Genomic DNA, 26,596 nt, shown 5'->3' on the forward strand with positions numbered 1-26,596 from the left:
CCATTGCTGATGGAATTGCAAGCTTCTACAGCCACTCTGGAAATCAGTCTGGTGGTTCCTCTGAAAATTTGACATAGTACTACAGGAGGATCCAGGAATACCTCTCCTGGGCATATATCCAGAAGATGTCCCAACCAGTAAGAAGGACACATGCTCCACTATGTTCATAGCAGCCTTATTTATAATAGCCAGAAGCTGGAAAGAACCCAGATGCCCCTCAACAGAGGAATGGATAAAGAAATTATGGTACATTTACACAATGGAGTACTACTCAGCTATTAAAAAGAATGAATTTATGAAATTCCTAGGCAAATGGATGGACCTGGAGGGCATCATCCTGAATGAGGTAACACAATCACAAAGGAACTCACACAACATGTACTCACTGATAAATGTATATTAGCCCCAAAACTTAGGATACCAATGATATAAGATAAAATTTGCCAAAAGTATGAAACTCAAGAAGAACGAAGACTAAATTGTGGACACTGTGCCCCTTCTTAGAATTGGGAACAAGGCTTTTAGATATGGGCACAGGGGAAAAATTCCTGAATAGAACAGTAATGGCTTGTGCTGTAAAATCGAGAATTGACAAGTGGGACCTCATGAAACTGCAAAGCTTCTGCAAGGCTAAAGACACCATCAATAAGACAAAAAAACCACCAACAGATTGGGAAAGGATCTTCACCTATCCTAAATCAGATAAGGGACTAATATCCAATATATATAAAGAACTCAAGAAGGTGGACTCCAGAAAGTCAAATTACCCCATTAAAAATGGGGCTCAGAACTGAACAAAGAATTCTCACCTGAGGAATACCGAATGGCAGAGAAGCACCTGAAAAAATGTTCAACATCCTTAATCATCAGGGAAATGCAAATCAAAACAACCCTGAGATTCCACCTCACACCAGTCAGAATGGCTAAGATCAAAAATTCAGGTGACAGCAGATGCTGGCGAGGATGTGGAGAAAGAGGAACACTCCTCCATTGTTGGTTGGATTGCAAGCTTGTACAACCACTCTGGAAATCAGTCTGGCGGTTCCTCAGAAAATTGGACATAGTACTACCGGAGGATCCAGGAATACCTCTCCTGGGCATATATCCAGAAGATGTCCCAACCGGTAAAAAGGACACATGCTCCACTATGTTCATAGCAGCCCTATTTATAATAGCCAGAAGCTGGAAAGAACCCAGATGTCCCTCAACAGAGGAATGGATACAGAAATTATGGTACATTTACACAATGGAGTACTACTCAGCTATTAAAAAGAATGAATTTATGAAATTCCTAGCCAAATGGATGGACCTGGAGGGCATCATCTTGAGTGAAGTAACACAATCACAAAAGAACTCACACAATATGTATTCACTGATAAGTGGATATTAGCCCAAAACTTAGGATACCCAAGATATAAGATACAATCTGCTAAACGCATGAAACTCAAGAAGAATGAAGACCAAAGTGTGGACACTGTGCCCCTTCTTAGAATTGGGAACAAAACACCCAGGGAAGGAGTTACAGAGACAAAGTTCGTAGCTGTGATGAAAGGATGGACCATTTAGAGACTGCCGTATCCAGGGATCCATCCCATAATCAGCTTCTAAACGCTGACACCATTGCATACACTAGCAAGATTTTGCTGAAAGGACCCAAATATAGCTGTCTCTTGTGAGACGATGCCGGGGCCTAGCAAACACAGGAGTGGATGTTCACAGTCAGCTATTGGATGTATCACAGGGCTCCCAATGGAGAAGCTAGAGAAAGTACCCAAGGAGCTAAAGGGATCTGCAACCCTATTGTTGGAACAACATGATGAACTAACCAGAACCCCGGAGCTCTTGTCTCTAGCTGCATATGTATCAAAAGATGGCCTAGTCGGCCATCAATGGAAAGAGAGGCCCATTGGACTTGCAAACTTTATATGCCCCAATATAGGGGAATGCCAGGGCCAAAAGAATGGGAATGGGTAGGTAGGGAAGTGGGGGGCACTATGGGGGACTTTTGGGATAGCATTGGAAATGTAATTGAGGAAAATATGTAATAAAAATATTAAAAATTAAAAAAAATTTTTTCAAAGCTAAGATGTTTAAGACACAGGAAAAGGATTTTAAATGTTCTAAAATAAAGTAACAGTCATACTTAAAAAAAAAGAATTGGGAACAAAACACCTATGGAAGGAGTTACAGAGACAAAGTTTCGAGCTGTGACAAAAGGATGGACCATCTAGAGACTGCCATATCCATGGATCCATCCCATAATCAGCCTCCAAACACTTAAACCATTGCATGCACTAGCAAGATTTTGCTGAAAGGACTCAGATATAGCTGTCTCTTGTGAGACTATGCGGGGCCCTAGCAAACACAGAAGTGGATGCTCACAGTCAGCTATTGGATGGATCACAGAGCCCCCAATGAGGAGCTAGAGAAAGTACCCTAGGAGCTAAAGGGATCTGCAACCCTATAGGTGAAACAACATTATGAACCAACCAGAACCCCGGAGGTCTTGACTCTAGCTGCATATGTATCAAAAGATGGCCTAGTCAGCCATCAGTGTAAAGAGAGGCCCATTGGACTTGCCAACTTTATATGCCCCAGTACAGGGGAATGCCAGGGCCAAAAAGTGGGAGTGTGTGGGTGGGAGGGTATGGGGGACTTTTGGGATAGCATTGGAAATTTAAATGTGGAAAATACCTAAGTAAAAATATATATATATAAAATAAAAAAAAAAAACAGAATGTAGCCTGAATGTATATTCAAATGGTGAGCTCTGATTAAATTCAGTCCAAGTAATGAAACATTTCTATGGTGATAATCACACGGTCTGTGAATTACAGTTGCATCTAGAACACATGCCTAACATATTTCAAGGCTTTAGGTTCAATTCACAGCACAAAAATTCACTAAATGCTTGATGGTGACAGAAATATTTTTCTTAGAATTATTTAGTACTGTAGGGTTCTATCACCCAATCAATCTCCTGATTTTCAGTAAATATAAACTTGTTAATTTACAAACTCATTTTGTAAGAGTCAATATATTTAGAAACAGCATAAAAATTATTACTTCAAATTATATAATGTGTTAGTATTGAAGTACAAAGATAATGTTATAATCGGTGGCTGTTAGATTTGAAGGAAAGGAGATTCAGTGTAAACATTAAGTCTTTTGGTGATGGCTTAGACATCACTATGCAGAGAAGAGGGAAAGATTGCCACAAACATATTAGGTAAAACTAAAGGTACTTAAAAGATATGGTATCCCTAGAGAATATTAGTGTGGATATATTTTCTTCAATTTTTATCTATTTAAGTCAGTGTATTACTTTTCCAAAATAAAATAAATATAAATAAATAAAATAAAAATAAATAAAATAAAAATAATAAAGAAGCTGTATTGAATTTGATTCTACAGAGGAAGGACTGCACTTAGAAGGGTTGCAGGGGTGCCTACTGTCTCACATGTACAGCAGTAGGTGGCAGAAAGGAGAGATATTAGGTCTACCCACTGTGTTCTGACCTAGGAAATTTTGAATGATTAACAGCCTAATACTCCCTGGAAAAAGAAAGCCTGAGATGACCACTATTCCAGTGCTGCATAAACCCCAATGTCTCCCAGAATGAGGAATAGCCCAGAGACTAGAAGTCTTTCTAGGCCTGAAGGCCAGAGGCTGGTGTATAATCACAATACTCTATATAGACAGTTCTCAGAAGGGGCCATTCAGACCAAAAGAAGAATTATTCTAATGTAATTCTTTCACCAGCTGCAGCACACAGGAGAATGAACCCTGCACCTCCCATGTTCAGCACAATTGAGCTGACCCTGGTAGTTGGGGACACAAATAAACCAGGCCCAATGTCATATGCATGACAGAGCTGATGAGCCACTTGACTGCCATGCAGTGACATGGGTGAGGGAGAGATGACCTCTTCATTGCCTCTTGTTATCTACAACTGGCAGGAAGGTTGGTCCCAAGGTCATCAGAGCAGGAGAGCTGTCCATACCTCTTACATTCTTCAGAACTCAGGAGACCAGATCCTGAACCTTGCCTGGTCAGCACAGTAGAGCTAGCTCTGGATATGGGGGTTGCAGGAGAGCCAACCTGAAGAACTTGAGTATGGGAGACACAGTGCTACCTTTTATCTTCTGGCTGTTGGTGCTAATCAAGGAGAGATTCTCTCCTACCCTCCCTTGTTCCTTGCGATCTGTGTCAGGCAGAAGAGCTGGCCCTGGGATTGTGAGAATGGGAAAAGTGGCCATGTCCCTCACCACTTGCAGCACTTGGGAGAACAGTCCCCGAACTGCACCTGAGTAGCTAGGTATAGCTGGCCCTGTATGAGGGGTTGTTCGTGAACTGAACCAGAAAGCATAAAGGAAGGAAGGTCTTTATGATCTAGGCCTTTGAATTGGTCCACCCCAACATCTATAGCACTATGAACTTCTGGAGTGAAAGAAGGGGCCACTCCAAAATATCTAAAACTTCAGGATCTCCATGACACAGGATAATAAAAACCGGATATCCAAGAGGAGTCCCAGTAACTATAGAGTAGCAGAATCCAGAGAACTCACAGCAGACCAATAAGTCATTCCAAGGGACATTTGCAAACAAACAACATTGGCAAGCAAAGAAGTGTAGACATAAGGGAATAATAATATCACAGCTTCCACAATGAGGCATGTTTCTCTTAATAGAGTGGAAGGTTGCAAGGGGAAGGTGAATACAAGAGAAGGAGAACATAAGAGGGATAGGAGTGTATTATGTGAAAATCACAAGGTACCAATACAAAGTTAATTTTAACAAACAAAAAATTAAGTACTTGGTAGTGCTCATCTACAAGCCCAGCACTGAAGAAGCAGTGGGCTTGCAAACTACCATGACTTTGCCAACAAAACAAAGCAAAAAAACGCATTATTTTAAAGTCATTGATAAGTAAACATTTCATTCAGGAGAATAAAATCGGCATGATAAAATACCTGCTTTGAAATTGATTTTAGATGTAAGTAAGGACACAAAGCTGGTAGGAACCATTGCTGTTATGCTCTGGGGAGGTTTGCATTATAATTAATTTAAGGAAGATGTGACATCTACACCATCAGTTCAGTGGAAGGAGTATTTCTGCACATCACTCAGAGCCCTGCACATCACTCAGAGCCCTGCACATCACTCATCCTCTGGGATATCTCAGTGCTTAGTTGTACAGTGACCACATGCTAGTTTACCATCTCAGGGAATGCATAATGAGAGTTCCCACAAGATTCAAAGTAATTGCAAAGAAACAGTATTAACTTTCCCTATTTTTAAGGTTGGCAGGAACTGCTAACTGTTTTGGTTATACAGGGACTGTACCTTAGACCATTGTTCATAGTATAGGGTATGCAGGGAGAAATAACTTTAACCATTGCTATTACTACAGCAGTAACATACCCATTCATGAAAAGCAGGGGTACAAAGCAAATAAATTGAATTCAATGCAGATGTGCAGAAGGCAAAACAGGGCCAAATGCAGAAGCACACTCTGGTCATCTTAGTTACCCAGGAAGATAACCCTGAAAAATTGTTGAAGACCATATCTTTGAGACTAATCTGGACAAGATAACCCACCAGCTAATAAAGAAACAACCAAGAGTAACAAAAATGACTGGGTCTTTGCTTGATCATGAAGATAGGGTTTCGCTGAGCCGACTTGGCTGTGCTGGAACTCACTCTGCAGACTTGGCTAGCCTTTAAATTAGAGATCCAAATACTGAGTGCTGAAACTTGAAACCTATGCAACCTTTACCCAGCAAGAACTTGTTTTAAAGTATTGTAAGTTAACTGTCTTCAGGATTTGTGTTACAAGCCCCTGCCCCATTGTGAATCATTCTAATATTCAGAATCATTTCTATAAATTTCCACATTCAGAATCATCTTATAAATACCTGTTTCATTTGCAATCTCTCCATCTGGACATGGAACACAATCAAAACAACAGAATGGTTTCCCTTCAACAGCTGTTTTCCTAAATCCAAGTGGACAGCTTTGACTGCAAACAGATAAAGGAGTCTGTGGAGGAGACATGGGAAGAGGAAAGGCAGTCAATAAATGACATTCAATATTAGCATCCAGAGGGTAGATTTCAGCAGGATTTCTGTGTACTGTAACAACAAAAAACTACCATGTTTTAAGAGTGTGAGCCTTAAAACATGTCTCTTACTACCTGTATTTCTTTCTCCCTTTCTTTCTTTCCTTCCTTTTTTCTTCTTTCTCTCTTTTGAACAATTGATTTTATTTCATTCAGCTGCTATTATTTAAATTACATTTTATATACTATGTTTCATTATATTTAAAACAACTTTGAAACTTTGAATATACTTTGGTCATATCCATTCCCTTCCCTAAGTCTGTACAGATCCTCTCCTCCATCCTACCCATCCAAATCTATATTCTTTCTCAAAGAACAAACCAAAATCCCAATAAAACAACAATCCTTCAAACCTAGAAAAATAAAACACAACAGCGAGAAAAGAAAATCAAAGCAAAAAAAAAAAAAAAAAAAAACAATCAAGCTGTAACCAAATAAAAGTATTTGTATTAATACTGTTGATTCCCTTATTGTGCTACCAAACTCATCCTGAACATGAGACCTGACTTGAACTGGTTAATGTGCCCAGTGTTTCACATTGGAGAAAATTTATTTGGTTTTTTGAGGACCATAATGTTCCACATTACTATGTAAGACCTCTTTTTATCACATCACTGAGATATTCAGGGTGAACAGTTCCAAAAATAAGGGGATGAATGTGCGTAAAGAATTAAAATTCAAATCCAGAAATATCTGTCTAGGATATTTAATTGTACTGTGCATCCAGAGACTGTGTTATTTACTGAAAATAGCTTTTCTAGTTGTGCTCAGCCCTTAGCACATCTTTAATACCAAATAAAGAAGGTAAAACTAGTTAGGAAGCAGTCAGAAAATTGTACATAATATTACCTGAGCACCCAGCTATACAACTCCTGGGCATATAACCAAAAGATTCTCTAGCAGATAACAAAAATAAATGCTCTACTATGTTCATAGCAGCCTTATTTAAGATAGTCAGAAGTTGGAAAGAACCCAGATGTCCTTCAACACCAGAATGGATAAAGAAAATGTGGTACATTTACACAATGGAGTATACTCTGTTGTTTAAAATGATGAATTCATGAAATTTTAGGCCAATGGATGGAACTAGGAAATATCATCCTGTGTAAAATAACTCAATCACAGAAGAACACACATAGTATGTGCTCACTGATAATTGGATATTAGCCCGAAGCTCCGAATACACAAGTACAACTCACAGAACACATGAAACTCAACAAGGAGGAAGACAACAGCGTGGGTGCTTTGGTACTTCTTAGAAAGAGGAACAAAATACTCACAGGAGCAAATATGCAGACAAAGTACAGAGCAGAAACTAAAGGAAAGTCCATCCTGAGAGTGTCACACTTTGGAATTCATCCCATAGACAGTCATCAAACTCTGACACTATTGTGGATGCTAAGAAATGTGTGCTGAAAGGACTCCTGAGAGGCCCTGCCAGAGCCTTACAAATACAGAGGCAGATGCTAGCAGCAAACTATAGGACCAATGGCGGAGTTAGAGGAACAACTGTAGAAGCTGAAGGGGTATGCAACCCCATAGGATGAACCACAATATCAACTAACCAGATTCCTCAGAGCTCAAAGTGACTAAGCCACCAACCAAGGAGTACACCTGGCTCAAGCTGCATATATAACAGATGATGACCTTGTCAGGCATCAATGGGAGGAGAGGTTCTTGGTCCAATGAAGGCTTGATAGATACTCCAGGGTAGAGGTGTAGGGGAACGGAGGGCAGGGGGTTGGGATTGTGTAGGTAGGTGGAGGAACACTCTCATAGATGTATGGGGAGGGGTGAGGGAATAGGGGGTTTCTGGGAGGGGGGGAAACCTGGAATGGGGATAACACTTGAAATGTAAATAAAGAAAAATATGTGTGTGTGTGTGTGTGTGTGTGTGTTTGTGTGTGTGTGTATCAGAAGGAAGCACCCATAGTTGAAAGTAAAATCTAATTGATGGTGCAGATAAAGTGGTGAATCAGAGAAAGATTTGACAGAGTGGATCAAAGATAGGATATAGCCAACACTTGAAAGAATACACAGAATAGGCATAACTTGCTGGGGTCCCACACCAGCAGTCAGGTATTGAGGTGGGACCCAGTGATGGATGAAAGGCAAAGACTAAAGACCCATTGACTGTCTCTTACTTTTCTGGGACTCAGAAGCTGATGGATTCCTGAGTTTAACTCTCTCTTACTATTCTGTGATTAGAAGCTTTGAGTTTTGGGGAATTAAATTTATTTGCTCTTTCTAGGCCAAACCTGATTGCTTCTGACAACTCTCTTATCTGAGGAATTCCACTCTGAGGAGAGCACATGGTACTGAACTCAAAGATACTCACCTCCTCGCCATATTTGCCCCAAGTTATAAGTTTTTCATTTAGTGAAAAATGTTGAACATTGTGAGATTCAAAGACAAACTTGCCAACCTTCACTTGACCTTTTCTACCACTCTGCAGAGACTGGTAGTTAAATATGTCAAACTCGGTTACCAAAATCTCCTTGTTCACAATGTTCTCCTCATTGGTGCTTCTCCCAAGCTGTCCCTTTTGTAAGAATGGATGGAGCTAAAAGAAAAAAATAATGTTCAGAACTTGCACTATAAGTTTATTTATAGTTATATAAACATGGTTACATTAACTGCCCTTTCTTTCTCAAACTGTATGTTCCTGTGCCTTTTGTATTGTTATGTATATCAAACATTTGTCATATGGCTATTTCATGCCAGCACTAGGCCTATATCACACAAACACACTACACACACACACCCACAAGCACACCTACAAAAGCACACCCACGAACACAGACACACAAACACATACATATATTCAGACAAAAACATGGCAAATACAGGAGGTAACATGTTTTCAACCAAATGGGCAATACAGCAGTAAGATAGACGAAGGAGATCAAGGGGTACTAATTAGCAAATAAAAATTCAAGATATTATTATTTGCAGATTCCATGAGAGTATATATAAGTAACCCCTACCTGGGAATTCTTATGTCTGATGAACACTTTCATAGATGTGGCTGTACACAAAATTAACTAAAAAAAAAAAAAAAAAGTAACCTTCCTGTATAAAAATGACAAACAAAACAAAAAAAAAAAAAACAATCAGGAAAAGAAATCTCTTCACAGTAGACACAAAACAATATGAAATATTTAGGGGGAGCCAAATGAATCAAGCAAAAGTCTTGTATGATAAAATTTTAATTTGTGGAATATAGAAACAGAAGAAGATATCTGTAGATGTAAAGATCGCCCATACTTGTGGATCAGTAGAATTAATATAATAAATAGAAAAATAAATTCAAGATGTATCACTATTCCTAATTTTAAATTGTATCACAGTGATATAGTAATAAAAGCCACAAAGTATTTTCATAGAATCATTCATGTTGAGCTATGGAATTGAATTGAAGCGAAGAAGTAAATCCACACACCTCTGGACAACTGATTTTTGATAAAGAAGCCAGAACACACAATGGAAAAACGAAAGAATCTTCAACAAATGGTGCTATTCTAACTCTATATCTTCATGCTTAATAATGTGAATAGCTCTACATTGATCACCCGCATAAAACTCAAGGTAAATTAACAATCACATTAAATAAGACACACTGCTTGAAGGAAGAAAAAGTAGAGAACAGCTTTAAACACGTTGGCACAGAAGACAATTTTCTAAATGGAACACTAATAGTGCAGGCACTTACATCAATAATTAACACGTGCGACTTCATGATATCACAAAGCTTCTGCAAGTCAAAGAACAACTGCCAAAGTCTACATAATGGGAAATGATTTATACCAACTCAACATCTGACAGAGAGTTAATATCCAAAATATATAAAAAACTGAAGAGCATAGGCAGCAACAAACCAAACAATCTAAATGAAAAAATGAGGTACTTATGTAAACAGAGAATTCCCAATAGAGGAATCTCTATTAGCTGAAAAACATGTAAAATAATATTCAATATCATTAGCCATTAGGGAAGCAAAACAAAACTACTTTGGGATTCTGTCTTCCACCTTTTTAGAATGACTAAGCTCAAAGACAGAGCTCATGATGGTGAGGATGTAGAGACAGGAGGGCACTTCTGCATTGATGGAGGGACTGAAAACTTGTACAGCCACTATGTAAATCAATATGCTGGCTCCTCAGAAAACTGGGAATCGATCTACCTCAGGATATAGCTATGCTACTCTTGGGTGTAAACCCAAATGACACTCCATCCTGCCACAAGGACACTAGCTCATCTAAGTTCACAGTGGCTTTCTTTAAAATTGAAACTGGATAAAAACCTAAAAGTTTCTCAACTGAAGAATGGATCAGCAAATTATAAGACATCTACACCATGGTTTACTAATCAGCTCTTAGGTAAACGGGACTGTGATATTTGCAGGCAAATGGATGGAACCAGAAAAGATCCAGAGTAAGTCAACCGAGACCCAGAATGGAGAACATAGCATATAGTTATGTATATGTTGTTATTAGCTGTAAAATAAAGGATAATCATGTTACAATCCACAGACCTAGAAAAGGCTAAGTAACAAGGAGGATTCTGTGGGTAGAAGGTACAGGTCATATGGATCTCCCTGGGAATGGAAAATAGAATAGATTTTGTGGGTGATTAGAGATAGAGGTGTGGACAGAGATGGGAAAAAGAAGGAAGAGTTTGGGAGGGAGGTATGGAGGTAGAAGTTATGGACAGGAAGACACACAGAGAGATGGAATTGTGGGGCATTTAGAGTCAATGTCAAAACCCAGAGGAGTGACACTTCCTGGAACATATGAAAGTGACCTAAGTAAGGACTTAGTAATGGAGAATATGGATCCTGAAATGACCATCTTTTGTAACTAGGCAAGACTCCTTGGACACCAACTCAGCTACAAACCCTTGGATTCACAACCTGTCCTGACTGCAGGATGTGCCAGGACAACAGTGGCTCTAAATCTGTGGAAGTGAACAAGCAATGACTGGTATAACTTGACACTCAAGCCATGAGATGCATACCATGCCAGATACTGCCTGGATGGCCAGGAACATGAAGCTGGGTTGCTTAGAAAACTAAGAGAAAACTAAACACAATAGACCACCACAACACAACTAGTCAAAATCAGATTTCTAAGGCTATTCTGCTATCCTCATAGAGCAGTGCTTAGACCAGAGTTTATCAGAGACTTCATGTAACAATTGATGGGAGCAGATTCAGAGATCCCCAGCCAAATGTTATGCATTGCTTGGGGATCCCATGGAAAATGGAAGGAAGGATTGTAGGAGAAAGAGTGTTCCAGGACACCAGGAGAACACATCTTACAGAATCAAAGAAGAAAGGTTTATAGTGGCTAAAAGAGACTGAATGGAAAAGTACAGAGCCTGTACATATCTGCACTGGGTCATTTGCATATATGCTATGGTTGTTTAGCTTGCTGTGGTGTGGGACTCCTAACAGTAGAGGAGTGTGTATATCTGACTCTTCTTTTGCCTCCTTGTGGTATCCTTTTCCTCATGCTGGGTGGCCATATTCAGCCTTGATATTAGGGTATGTGCCCAACTCACTGTATCTTGTTATGCCATGTTGATATCCCTGGGATTCCTCCATTTTCTAGATGGAGGACTGAGGAACAGGGAATCAAGGTTGAGCAGGGATGGGAATGGGAATGGTGGGGATGGAGAGTTGGAGTTCAGCAGTTGGAATGTATTGTATGAGAGAAGAATATTTTTCTAAAATAATAAAATAAATGAATGAGTGAATGAATGAACTGAATAAAAATCTAGTCACTAGATTAAAAATGAACAACTGAACACTCACTTATACCTGCTGGGAAATGGAAAACCGGTTTTCTCCCACAGAGTGACACTCATTCATCTGCTCTTCTTAAATAAAACAAAATAATTTAATAAAACAAAACTATGGCATGGAAGTCAGACAACAGAAAGGAAAGTGCCTCCTCTTTTATACTGTTCTCTGAACTATGTGGGAAGGGTTATTATTTTATTATTTTTTAAAAATAATATTCTTCTCTCATATCAACCACTCCAGGGCAAGTCTCATGTTCAGGAGCAAATGACCAACATAATGTACTCCATTGTTTTTGTGTACGTATATTTTAATTTGTTTACAGTGTGACATTTTATTTTATCATGTTTTGGGGGAAATGTGATTTTATTTTCTTCTCCTGGTTTTGGGTAGTTGGTTGTAATGAGTTTTGGTCTGTTTTTGTTTTTTGTTTGTTTGTTTGTTTTGTTTTGTTTTTTGAGAAAGAAAATATGGTTGGGAGGAGGCAGGGAGATGGATGAACTTGGGGAAGAAAAGAATATAAGCAAAATATAGTTTCATTAAAAAATGTTTTGAATAATACAATATTAGCCTTATGGAATACAAGTCAGTGGATGAATCCCATATAATAAGTCGGTGGATGATTACAAAAAAACAGTATCTTCTGGACACTGCAAAGCAGCTGCACATACAAGTTCAGTTTTGATAACATGTATGAGACTTCAAAAGCACAAGCCAGTCTAAAGTATATGAGCATTGAGTCCCACCCATACCTCAGATGCCACTGGCAATTGTAAGCTATTGGAACGGACAGTCAATTTTCTCTAAAAGTATGACCATGCACCAGTAGAAGGCAACATATCCAAAATTATTAGTATAGAAAGAATTGACCTAGAAGGGTTTTAAGAGTGTAGGATGCAAATCTGTGTGTAGAAAGGGAAAGTTGGAGGGAAGGAGAATTAATCAGATCAAACCACACTGTAAGAAAATTTGAGAATTCTCAAAGACACACACACACACTCACACACACACTCACACACAGAACTCAAACAGTGGAAATATATATAGTGATTTGAATAATCAATGCTCCAACATGATTAAGGTGTTTGAATACTTAGTCCCTGTCAGAAGTGATGTTTTGAGAGGTGATGGAATTTTTAGACCATGGAGCATTGCTGAAGGAAGAAGGCCACTGGACTGGGCTTTGAGACTATGTAGCCTCATCCCACATACTTTCTCTGGTTCTTTTTTTTTTTTTTTAATATTTTTATTACATATTTTCCTCAATTACGTTTCCAATGCTATCCCAAAAGTCCCCCATAGCGCCCCCCCCACTTCCCTATCCACCCATTCCCATTCTTTTGGCCCTGGCATTCCCCTATATTGGGGCATATAAAGTTTGCAAGTCCAATGGGCCTCTCTTTCCATTGATGGCTGACTAGGCCATCTTTCGATACATATGCAGCTAGAGACAAGAGCTCCGGGGTTCTGGTTAGTACATCATGTTGTTCCAACAATAGGGTTGCAGATCCCTTTAGCTCCTTGGGTACTTACTCTAGCTTCTCCATTGGGAGCCCTGTGATACATCCAATAGCTGACTGTGAACATCCACTCCTGTGTTTGCTAGGCCCCAGCATCGTCTCACAAGAGACAGCTATATTTGGGTCCTTTCAGCAAAATCTTGCTAGTGTATGCAATGGTGTCAGCGTTTAGAAGTTGATTATGGGATGGATCCCTGGGTACGGCAGTCTCTAAATGGTCCATCCTTTCATCACCGCTACGAACTTTGTCTCTGTAACTCCTTCCCTGGGTGTTTTGTTCCCAATTCTGCTTTCTCTGGTTCTTACATGTGGTTGAAGATATGATCTCTCTGCTTCTTATTCTACCTTTCTGCTGCTACGCCTCCCCACCATTAAGGACTCTCCCTCTGGAACCTAAACCAAAATAAACTCCTTCTTCCATAACTCAGTTTTGGTTACTTCTTTACCCCAATAGAAAATCCATATATTAACAGATATTGCCTAATATGTAGAAAAGAGAATGCTTACACACTGCTAGAGGGGATGTGAATTAGGCCAGCCACTCTAGAATTCAGAGGGATATTAAAAAAAAACAAAAAAAAACCAAAAAAAAAACAAAAAAAAAAACAAAAAAAAAACGAAAAGGTCCTACCCTAGGATCCAGCTCCATCACTTCTTGATGTTTACTTGAAGGGCTTTTAGGTCAGTGTATCAGAAGTACTTGATGTTAGGGCTTACTGCAGCAATAATGAGTTCATGACTCAGCTTAGGAATGTCAGGTGGCTTGACGAAAACTGTCCCACATAGATTAAGGTGTTGAACACTTTTCACCTAGTACGTTGTCAGTGTTTCAGGAGATTTCAGAGATGTAGCCTTGCAGGAGAATACACATCACTGGGAATGGGCTTTGAGAGAATAGAGACTTTTCAGTTGGTTCTCTTTGTTTTGTCTTCTGATTGAAATATGATCTCCTGCTCCTGTCACCATACCCAATGCTTCCTGCTGTGCTTCCTTTCCACAAGGAAACCCTTACCTCTAGAACTGTAAGCCAAACTATTTCTCCTATGAGTGTACTTGGTCATAGTGTTTTGTCACAGCAGCAGGAAAATAATTAATATAGTGTCTAACAGTTAATGAATGCTTAAAGAAAATTTGGAATACACATGTTAGAAATATATCTATCTATAAAGACTAATGGTGTTATGCCATTTATGAGAAAATTGTTGTGTGAAAATGATCATATTAAGGAAATATGTGACTCGTGTAGTCACATATTGTAGGGTTTTTTCACTCATTTGTAGTGTTTAGTTTATAACAAAAACATCCACATACATGGACAATATAAGCACCTGTATGCACACATGCATACACATGCCCACACAATTGTGTATGACTGTACACATACATGCACATGCCCAAAAGTACACACACACACGCACACACACACACACACACACACACACACACGGACATAAAAAATAAGACATGGGAGTAAAGACAGAACTGTGTAAAGCATCAAATATGACTAACACAAGTGTGTATTAGTTACTGATCTATTGCTGTGATAAAACACTGTGAGCCAAGCAACTCACAGAAGGAAGAGTTTATTTGGGCCTATGGTTTCAGGGGGACCAGAGTCTATCATGGTGAGGAACATGACAGCAAGCACATGAGATGGCATAGGAAGCTGATGTTCCCATCCTTGTCTGCAAGACAAGAGGGTGGCCCTGAAGTAAGGTGAAGATAAATAAATGCCAAATCCCTTCTGCATCGATATATTTAGAGCAAGAACTCTCCATCATCCAAATTTCTCTAGAAAAAATGCCTCAGGAACCTATTGTTCAAATACAGAGCCTGGGGGTACATTTCTCGTTCAAACCACCACACCTCTGCAGGGAGTAGAAAGTGGAGTGAGGGAATTGAGGGGAAGCATAGTCAAATTAGTATTTATATATACACTTGTATGTAATTATCCTCATGAAACCCAGCACCATGTAAATAAATATATGCCAGTAGAAATAATAAAACAATATTCCTAATTATTTTTCTAATTAGGAAAATATTTAACCAAGTAGGTACAATATATCTATGATAAAACCTATAAGACACTGATGAAAGAGATTGAAAAGACATAGAAAGGAAACAATATCAAGGATTAGAAGAGCTAATGCTGTTTAAAATAGTTCATTCTACAAAAGTTTCACAGATTAGGGCAGTCTCTATGAAAATCTGAATGTTTTTCTCAAGGCCTAAAATCCTCACAGGACATGCCTTTTGCAAACTTGATCAAGAAGAAAAAATTTAAAGCATTGCATTTCCAATTCCAAATGGTTTTATAAAATTGCAACAGTACAGCATGACATATAATGTACACACATCACAGAGGAGCTGGACAGAAATCCAGAAACCAAATGAACACATGCAACAACATAAACATGCAAAGGGTGAAATGAAGTCTCTTCTACAAAGGCTCTTGTGAAAACAGGGTGCAAAACTGCAGTTGGATTTTTGTCTGTTTCATACACCAAAATATATAATAACACAGCTAAACCTCAGAATGAAAAAACTCCTATAGTAAAGCAGAGAGGGAAGTCCTATGATGGCATTGATCTTGCTGATCATTTTTTTCAAACAGGATATAAAAAACAGTCAGTGAAAACTAAGATAAAATTTCCTATCAAGAAAGCATCTATACAACAAAGAAAACAACCAACAGTGTAAAAGGACAATTCATGGAATGGAAGAAGATATTTGCAAGCAAGACACCTAATGAAGGGATATTATCCCAAATTATAAGTAATTAATGAAATGATTTAGTCAAAAAGTTAAAAAAAGAAAAAAAAAAGGCCAGTTACATTGTTTTATCAAGAAAGAGATACATGTGCCCATAAAGTGTGGAAAGACATTTAACATCACTGAACCAAGAGAAAGGGGAATTCAGCTCACGATAAGCTATACCACTTTCTATGTGTTAGCATGCCTGATGTCGAATTAAAGAAACACAAAAGATTTATGTGATCTGAAGAGATAATCCCTTAGTCCAGCAATAATCCATAGTCCTGTGTCAAAAACTCTAATCAAATTCAAAGGATCCTACCTACAAAAAGAAGTCATGAGAATGAGAGAGTGCTGCTTAGGAAAAAGCCTCCAAGAGGGGATGGAGGAGTAGGGAATGCAATGGGGTAGAGGTAGAAAATGCCCACAATTCATTAATTAGGTGATTGAAAGTACCAAACAGGCTGGGCGGTGGTGGCACATGCCTTTAGTCCCAGCACTTGGGAGGCAGAGGCAGGCGGATTTCTGAGTTTGAGGCCAGCCTGATCTACAGAGTGAGCTCCAGGACAGCCAAAGTACACAGAGAAACCCTGTCTCGAAAAAACAAAAACAAAAACAAAAAAAGTACCAAACAATGAGCAAATTTAAACAATCTCAAAAACTAAAGTGTTGACAAGGATGAAGAGGAAGGAACTTTGGTACATCATTAGAAACTCAGCAGGTTTGTAAAGGTAAGCAAGAACAGAGGGTAAACATTTGGGAAGATGATGAGTCATAATAAGTGCCACTCCATTCAATCCATAATCATTTTAGAGAATTTTTTTTCTGTTTCAAATGGGATTGGGATCTGATTTTAAAGATGAGATCTGAATATACAGTAAAGGCTGTCTTCAGACTCATGAAGCCACACACACTGGAGAATAGTCATTGATAACAATGTCTGCCTTTATAGAGCTATGTGTTCTTTCTAGGATTTGTTTATCTAAATAAAACAAACTGTTGGCATCAAATGTCCTGAAATACCTCAAAATAAATATCTCAGATTTATACTTCTCCAAAGCATTTGAGTTGTACTCTATAGTTTCTTCACAAAAACAATAAAACCAATAATAAAGAGATGTGACAATGTAAGGGCCTGAAAATTATGGTTTGAATGTGCTTAAATTAGGAAGACAATTGTTTTTCAGCACCATGCTTATATTGTTTTCTGACAGAAATGTTAGTTCAACTTTAGACACTGTAATGTGTTTTTCCTGAATTATATCACTAATTAGAAAGGAACTATGAAAGTTCATGAAATAAAATACAGAACTTGCAAGTCAAGTTGCAACAACCTAGGAAAACACAAGACCAGCTATTGCTACCTTCCAAGGGAGAGGAGCCCGGAGTACACTTTTATCCATTGAGCCTCCTTCCACTCTGAGTGACAGCTCCTCATGGAGTGCCTGGGCAATGGCATATACAGCAGAATGGACTTTGGAGCTATAGGGTGACGTACTCATATCCCAAACATGCAGAGGTCGTGTGCTCAGGCTGCCATTTGGCTCACATTGACTTAGTTCCCTGGCTTCATACTGATTGAAATGTGGACATTCAAATAAGATTGCCCATATATTCTGAATAAAGATATCATGAGGGTATTTTCTAGGTTGAACATTTCTGAGAAAATCTTTAAATCCCAGAATTTGATCCATGCAATCAGAAAATGATAATGCTCCACCAAAGTATACATAACTTTTATGTTGCTGAGAAAGAAATGTGGTGATATCCCAATCAGAAGTTGTAATCCAGACATTACGAAAAGTAGTATAGAAAATGATGTGATCTACAAGCATCAGAAGAGAATATGTGTCACCAAATGCAATGATAACACGTGTCAGTGTGAATCTTTCCATAAAAAGCTTCTTGTTTACTCTATCCTCAGCATTAATTTCTTGAACCTTTTCTGCAAATGCAACACAAAGTCCATGGTTCATCATCTCCTCTGTGATGTCCCTAAGGAAGAGTTCTCCCCGCATATCATCTGGGACCACCAGGCCAACCCAGACCCAAGTGAAGTATAGCAGCAGTTGAATAATTCCATGATACAGAGCCGTGTTGTGCACAGGAAACTGGTAAGGAGACTGGAGCTGGACTCTGGTCCCAAGACTCTGATCAAAAGGAGCATAGCTGATCTAAGCAGAAAGAAAGTTATTACTTAAGACATGACTATTAGAATGAATTGGTTTACCTCTTCTGTTAATGCACTCTAGGAGAAATTAAAGAGTTAAATCACTTTGCTAAGAAATAACTCATGTTACCTATAATTCATCATTTATTTTTTAGTCCTTTCATGAAGTGTATCTTTTTTTCACGTTTATTAAATGTATTATTCAAGGTCACAGTATGTTTATCCCGTTCTCTCGGTTCTAGTTTAACTACCAGTCAAACTAGAGCATTTGCAAATCTGTCACTTTCCATAACAAAATTATCTTCCTCTTGATATGGAACTGAAGAAAAATGTACACTAAAGACCTTTTATTTGAAGTCACAAATCCATTACTAATTATCCAGTAAAGAAGAATCTAAGAAGCAAGTTAAAACCCACTAGTGAAGTCTGTATTTCCCTACACATTCCTTTGTTTTTGGCATTCTGTCATGCTTAATACAAGCTTGCTTAAGAGAGAAGACTATCTACCTCAATGACTGTTGTAAAGTTACTATTTAACAGTAGCCTCTGCTCACTCCCATCACGTTGCTGTCCTTATTACCAGAAAAACTTTAAATGAGATGACTACACTGTCATTCCTATGCACTTTAGGATATCTCCTCTGGGGTTTGGAGTGAACTAGAACATTAATTTGCCAAACAACTGATCAATTATTAAAATTCACTTCACTTATTGGCAAGAAACAATCCATTTCTTTAAAATGTGCTCCTAAATGAGTTCCGGGATTTTTTTTTTCGTTGTTTGGCCAATACTACTGGTCTGCCTTATAGAAACTTCTATGTATTTCTACACTAGTGATATTAGAATATCCCAGTGTCCCATGGCTCTAATTGAGACTTGAAACACCTTTCCACACAAATTCCCTCAGTAATCTCCTAAAACCAAATGCCCACTAAAACATGGCATAATCCACAACTCACACCCTGGCTCCATTCACTGACTTCTCACCAGGTATCTGAATTGGAATGTTAAGTGAACATTTCACTTATTGAATCCATAATCATGGTGACTGAATATAGACACTCAATGCATGTTAATTGACTGGGAGAGAGGGGTAGATAGGGAGACAGAGGAGAAATAATAGGAAAGAAGAAATCAGAAAATGAAGCAAACATGAGTACACTGAGGAAGGAAACAGTAGCATAAAGAAATACTCAATTCTTAGTAAGTGCACAAAATAAGCAATATAAATAGGTGTTAAAATTGATGCAGTTTTTTTATATTATTAAACATTATTAATGGGCTCATGAGGCCCATGAAACTAGTTTACAATTATGTTTACTTAAAATATTCCAAAATCTGAGTGAACTACTCTTAAACCATAATTTTAGAAAATATGTTTTTGAAATGTGAGAAAAGTGCATCCAAAAGATAAGGCAAGAGTCTGTGGTAGAAAGACCTGTTGTCCTGCTGACCGGACAAGCCCAGGCTCCTTTCAGGTCTCCAATTCAGGTGTTGCTCTCAGGAAGACAGCTGCTCCTCCAGGGAGATGAGCTGACCAAACAGAAGAGCTTTAGCTTGTCACTCTCCATGACTGAGAGGCCTGTAGTAGACTGCCATCTCAGGAGAGAACTGATCATCTAACACTGACCTACTGTGAGGGACTGAGAATGGGAAGTAACAGCACCTCACAGAGCCTGCAGGCAGAAGAACAGGCCTGGATGTGTCTGCCTCAGGTCACTCGTGTGAAACTGGCAGTTCACAATGGCAACAAACTGAATAGTTAGGTAGAAGGAGGCTTGGATCAGGCAGTTTATGGAGGGAGGATTTTATTTACTGTCTTGCTGACTAGGAGCTGACCTCAGAATCAGACTATACCTGTGTAGTTTGATAGTCCAAACCTAAGGGAACTGAAGAGTAATCTATAATGCTATACATGCATGAAGATACCATGATAAATCCACTTTTTACACTAACTTTAAAAATTACATGTAATATGAATGTATGTATGTATGTATATCATGGGGCTGGATAGAATGCACTATGTGTTGCAAGTGCATGATCTGCAAGCATAAGGGCCTGTATTAGTATCATCAGCCTCTCCATAGCAAATCAGAGCTGCCTACCTTTGCTTGTACCCCAAAGAGCATAGTTGAGACAGGTAAATCCTAAGAGCTTGCTGACTAGTCAGCCCAGAATCTCAAGCTTCTCATTAAGTGAAAGACCCTGATTCAAAACAGCAGTGTAGATAGAGATGGAGGAAGACTATCTGGTCTCCATGTGTGAGTCTGCTGACATAGCTACCTGCACAGTCCTGGGAAACAATAGTAACACATACCTGACACACATCATACACACAGGTGTCACATACTATACACACATACATGCACACACACACATACATGTACACACAAACAGAGAGAGAGAAAGAGAGAGAGAGAGAACTAGAAAGGGAACCACTGGAATGGTAAAGAAAATCCTAAGGCAGGGGAAAGTAATAAAACACTGATTTAAAAGCTGAAAGAAGTTTGTTCAGAGAGCAGAACAGCAAGATGGGAGAGTGTAAGCAGCATCAGGATGTAGACAATGAGAACAAAATGCATGTGATTGGGCCATAATGAAACCCATGCATCATATGCAGATAAAAAATAACTACGGATCAAAGTTCAATTCCCAGCAACTGTGCAAGGTGGTTCATAACCACTTACTTCTCTTTGCCCAATCTCTCTCATCTCTCTCTCTCTCTCTCTCTCTCTCTCTCTCTCTCTCTCTCTCTCTCTCTCTCTCTCTCTCTCTCTCTTTCTCTGTCTGTCTGTCTCTCTTTCTAATATTAAAATGTATTTACATAAAGGGATTATGTTGCTAAACAATAAGAATACAAGTAAAATAAAAAGAAATATCCAAGCCAACAGACTTCCAACTAGAACACAGAGACCACAGAAACATGAACTCCCAAAGGAGTGTGACATCCCAAATATCACCAAATATCATTCCTCCTTAACTACTGAATACAGGGACACTGACATGGATAAAACGAAAAATTCAAAATTTACTAGTAATATTACAAAAAGGGTGCTAGAGAGTATTCACTATTGTCATTCATTTTTTTTAATCCTAGGAAAATCAATACAGTAAGAAAACACACACAGAGATGGGGTAAGAAGAAGGTAAATTATTCCTGTTTATATGATATGTTTATGTTGGAACGTTTTCTCATGGGCTCCTCATGGAATTTTAAGTATGAAACTCTCAAACCTTATATACGCATTCATCAAATAGGGAACACAGAATAGATATCCAAACTAGTAGCTTTCTACAGGTCAATAATGAACTTGTAGAGATACAAATAATGGAAGTAATACGATGTGAAACAAAAATAAAGCACCTAGGAATAAACCTAGACAAAGAGGTGGAAGACTTTTAAGGCTTTGAAGATGAAGTTAAAAATTGGATGAATGTGGACGAAAACAGATTGGCCAAATTAATATTACAAAATATGCCAAAATTGTATATCATTACGGGTAATTCTCATCAAACTTCCTATGACTCTTCTCACAAAATAGCAAAGGCAATTCTAAAGTTCATATGGAAACACAAAGACCCCAACTGGGCAAAGCCATCCTAAATAGAGAGGTTACTGGTACATGTTTTCCAACACAGATCTCAAATTATACTGCTTAGCTATGGTAACATAGCAACATGGTGTTTACACAAGATAAACCTTTTGACAAACTAAACAGAAGACCAATAAATAACCTCACAGAGCTAAAGTTAAAAGCATATTTTGGAGAAAAGACAATTGCTCCCACAAATTGCAAGGGAAATTGAATATCTAAACACATGTCAAAAAATTAAGGTGGGTGGTTATCTATCTCTCTGCCTTGTGCAAAAAATCAATTCAAAGCAGCTCATGGCAGGGAAACAGAATGTAGGGCTGTTAGGTGAGAGTCTGGAAACCAGTGAGAGGCAGGTTGGAGGCTCTGTGACAAAAATGAGCCAAGTTCAATTATATACACATTTCTTATAAGTAAATGAAATCATTATAAATGCCATTAACAAGCATATGTCCAAAGCCAAATATTTAAAAGAAGAAATAAAATTCATTCATAAAAACACATAAAAATAAACTTCTGGTCAGGCATGGGGATACATGCCTTTAATCCCAGCCCTGGTTAAGCAAAGGAAGGAGGATTTCTGTAAGGGGATCTTGGACCACATAGGAAATTCAAGAAAGTCAAGACTGCACGTTGAGAACTAGTCTAGAAAGCAAAGAAACAGGCAAAAATTAAAAATAAAATTGCAGCCTAATGCACTTGACAAAGATTTTTTAATTACTTCATGAATATAGCGAAAACCAGAAAGTACCAATAACAGTTATTGACAAATCAATATTTCTAAAGAGCCCTTTTTATGTTTTTTACTAAGTAAGATGCATTTGTGTAAAAACTTCTACTACTCTAGGATTGTTTATAAGAAGTCATTACTGATCAACAGAAAGAATTTTAAAGACAAAAATTGACACATTCATATCAAAAAAGAAAATTTACAAACACTGCCAACAATCAGCCAGAGTAAGTCTGACCCGTGCTCTTTGGAAAGGGAAATGTTATGTGGCAATATGAGCTGATACCACAGTGAAAGAATCAGGAAAATGTCCATGGTTGTTACACTGAAGACATATTAGTAGAATTACTGTATTCCTCATGCTTTGTGATGCTCTAAATCTGGATACAAAAGAAAGTTAGTATTAACAATGGTACAAGGCAAAGGACATTTTCTTGAAGTGGTTAGAATACAGGTTGTCATTATTTTATAATTTTTCAAATTTACAGGTTTTAAACTAAATTTGTTATACAAGCATGATTTCATCTTGTGAGTAAATTATTCTTTAGAGTTAAAATGATAACTAAACAGTAAATTTTAATTAGTTCCAAACATCATCAATAAACAATAGCTGAAATAACTAACATTTTTTACTATGTTACTATGTTTAACCTAAGAAATGATTATTATTTGTGTACCTGTGGGACATTGTAGAGACTTAGAACTCGGGAGATCTGTGTTGATATTCCTGTTGAAATGCCTCCTATCACTGCAACCAGCTTATCAGTCTTCTCAGGCCTGCAGGTGTAGTTAGGTATTGGGGGGCTCTCTCCTGAGAGCAAAGCCATAGAAGTTTCCATGGTCTTCATCTCAAGAAAGTCAACATTGAATAGATAGAACCCCAGTGACATATTGAATAGAATATTTGGGTTCTTGTTGATTTTCTCTATAGCAAAAACCATAGCTAACATGTGCTGATAATGTTTGGTAAGATCCCTAGGAGGAAAAATTGGAAACATCATTTTTGTGTTCTTTTTTAATATTAATTTTTAATAAAACATAATCACATCAGTTAATTCCCTCTACTTTCTCCCTGGAGTCCCTCTCATGCTCCCTCTCAATTCTGAATTTTTATTTTTAACAATCTAATAGACAATAATTGAAGAAATAAACAGGATATTCTATATTAAAGATGTAGAAGAATTTGTCTTAAAAATGAAAATTCATAGTACAACTTATTATCAAATTCACAATTTTTGTTTTGAAATTTTTTGAGACAGAGTCTCACTATTCAGCCCAGGCTGGACTGAAACACACTATGTAGACTAGGTTAACCACAGACTCATAGAGATCTATCTGCCTCTGCTTCTCAAGTTCTGGGATTTAAGTTTTGCACCACTGCACGCTTTGAAATGTACAAATTTAACTTTTTACTGTGTGTTTTGTGTCTGAGAAATTAAAATGGAAGAAATAAATGGAAGAAATAAAATAAGAAATTAAAATGTTGAAAATAGCCAACATTGAAACAGTTTTTCATGTGGACTTTGAAAATATGATAAACCTTGAGGAAATACACAGTGCTTAATCAACCATAGTAATTAAAAAAATAATTTCAAGAAAATTTAAACAGGAAAAATAATGTGTTCTCACTATGATACACTAAATAATCACAAAGAAAAATTATTTACAATTGCAAAGTGCTTTCAAAATCTTCTCACATATTTAAGAGTATAAAGCATGAGTAGAGGAGCGACAAACATAGAGCCAGTCAGCTGTGTAGGTATTGGCATTTGGTGGCTACTGGGGAACAAGGTGTCAGTTTCTTTCTAGAAGTTTTAGCTTGTGTAGACTCTAGATGATGGCCTATACTCCTGTAGTACTGGCATGCCTGAATAAACTCCATAGAGTAAAAAGTGAGAGTGAGACAGAATCCATGAAGTTGAGAAAGAGATACAGAAAGAAACAGAGACAGATAGACAGACATGCAAGGAGACAGAGAGAATGAACTTGAGAGAGAGGAGACAATGGACAGTGGAAAGGATTCAATAGAGGAGGGTTTGATCAACATATATTGTATATATGTATGGAATAATGAAGCAATATTTTTTTAATGAGAGAAGCCAAACACTTACATGTAAACATATTCTGGTATATTAGACGCATTTTTAAAGCTAAATTTATTTCTGAAGGGTTTATCCATCACTCTAAGGGAGAAGAATCCTCCAATCACAAAATCCCCATCTTGATAGTAGCCAAGAGAAGCAGGTATACTTAAGTAGAAACAAGTAATTTGTTCCTGGAATACAATGAGAACAACCCACAGAGAGAAAGCAATGAGTAATTTCATACTAACATCGATAAATAATTGATAAAACCCAGAAATCAGTTGAGATACTTGAAGTAATTGGTCCAGATAGCACAGCAACAAACTGATAAATCATGTGGCTGTCTGGTCAGTGTAGATCACTTTTATAAAGCACTGTTGTGTCCTGATACATGCTCACCAGTATCCAAACACTCCCTCAGTTCCTGGGAATATAATCTGCTTTGCACCTACTTAGCCCTACATTGTGTGCCCTTCACAGAATCACTGTGAGTCTCCAAGGGCTCAGGAACCTCTCACTTGGCACCAGGGAATCCTGATTCTCAGCAACAAAACATACAATTAAGAAAAAGTGTGAAGTCCTCTAAAACACCTGTGGGGTATGTACACTCTGTGAGCTGGGAGTTTTCAAGGTCCCGAGGTAAAGAGAGACTAACCAGTGGAAACATTATTAAGTCATGAAGGGTCATATGAAGGAGACATCAAAGGGCTCCGTGATTGTGAGGGGAAGGGCTACACTCTTAATAATTTAACATCAGTGTCATTTGATACTACTTCTGTAAGACCAAGCAAAAGTCTTGCGTTTGAAGACTTTATAGGATCTAAAGTCTTTAGAGGATCTATTTTTTCTTTTTATTATTATTATTATTATTATTATTATTATTATTATTATTATTATTATTTGTTATGTATTTTCTTCATTTACATTTCCAATGCTATCCCAAAAGTCCCCCATACCGCCCCTCCCCTACCCACCCACTCCCATTTCTTGGCCCTAGCATTCCCCTGTACTGAGGCATATAAAGTTTGTAAGACCAATGGGCCTCTCTTTCCACTGATGGCTGACTAGGCCATCTTCTGATTCATTTGCAGCTAGAGACATGAGCTCTGGGGGGTACTGGTTAGTTCATATTGTTGTTCCACCTATAGGGTTGCAGATACCTTTAGCTCCTTGGGGACTTTCTCTAGCTCCTCCATTGGGGGCCCTGCGATCCATCCAATAGCGGACTGTGAGCATCCATTTCTGTGTTTGCTAGGCCCAAGAATAGCCTCACAAGAGACAGCTATATCAGGGTCCTTTCAGCAAAATCTTGCTAGTGTATGCAATGGTGTCAGCGATTGGAGCCTGATTACGGCAGGATCCCCGGGTATGGCAGTCTCTAGATGGTCCATCCTTTCGTCTCAGCTCCAAACTTTGTCTCTGTAACTCCTTCCATGGGTGTTTTGTTCTCAATTCTAAGAAGGGGAAAAGTGTCCATACTGTTCTTCGTTCTTCTTGAGTTTCATGTGTTTCGCAAATTGTATCTTATATCTTGGGTATTCTAAGTTTCTGGGCTAGTATCCACTTATCAGTGAGTACATATTGTGTGAGTACTTTTGTGATTGGGTTACCTCACTCAGGATGATGCCCTCCAGGTCCATCCATTAGCCTAGGAATTTCATAAATTCATTCCTTTTAATAGCTGAGTAGTACTCTATTGTGTAATGTACCACATTTTCTGTATCCATTCCTCTGTTGAGGGGCATCTGGGTTCTTTCCAGCTTCTGGCTATTATAAATAGGGCTGCTATGAACATAGTGGAGCATGTGTCCTTCTTACCG

The 26,596-nt window shown here is 38.2% G+C and overlaps 1 protein-coding gene and 1 non-coding gene across 2 annotated transcripts in view; one reads left to right on the plus strand and one right to left on the minus strand.

Annotated features, from left to right (window-relative positions):
* The window catches only part of LOC147003821 (vomeronasal type-2 receptor 26-like), a 41,616-nt gene extending 16,521 nt beyond the window's left edge, over positions 1 to 25,095 (minus strand). Inside the window, exons 1-5 of the mRNA XM_085839954.1 lie at positions 24,804 to 25,095; positions 23,370 to 23,667; positions 17,564 to 18,373; positions 8,461 to 8,685; positions 5,920 to 6,043 (exon numbers count right to left, since the gene is read on the minus strand). Of these exons, the coding sequence (XP_085696080.1) occupies positions 5,920 to 6,043; positions 8,461 to 8,685; positions 17,564 to 18,373; positions 23,370 to 23,667; positions 24,804 to 25,018 (1,672 nt within the window). The 5' untranslated portion in view covers positions 25,019 to 25,095. The remainder of the gene's footprint in view (positions 1 to 5,919; positions 6,044 to 8,460; positions 8,686 to 17,563; positions 18,374 to 23,369; positions 23,668 to 24,803) is intronic.
* On the plus strand, positions 3,422 to 3,553 carry LOC147003822 (small nucleolar RNA SNORA17). Its single transcript, XR_015047716.1, has one exon. It is a non-coding gene; the product is annotated as a small nucleolar RNA SNORA17 (small nucleolar RNA).
* Positions 25,096 to 26,596: the final 1,501 nt, after the last annotated feature.

Source organism: Mus caroli, unplaced genomic scaffold (assembly GCF_978045245.1).
Source record: "Mus caroli unplaced genomic scaffold, Mus_caroli_1 scaffold_7, whole genome shotgun sequence".
Taxonomy (NCBI): domain Eukaryota; kingdom Metazoa; phylum Chordata; class Mammalia; order Rodentia; family Muridae; genus Mus; species Mus caroli.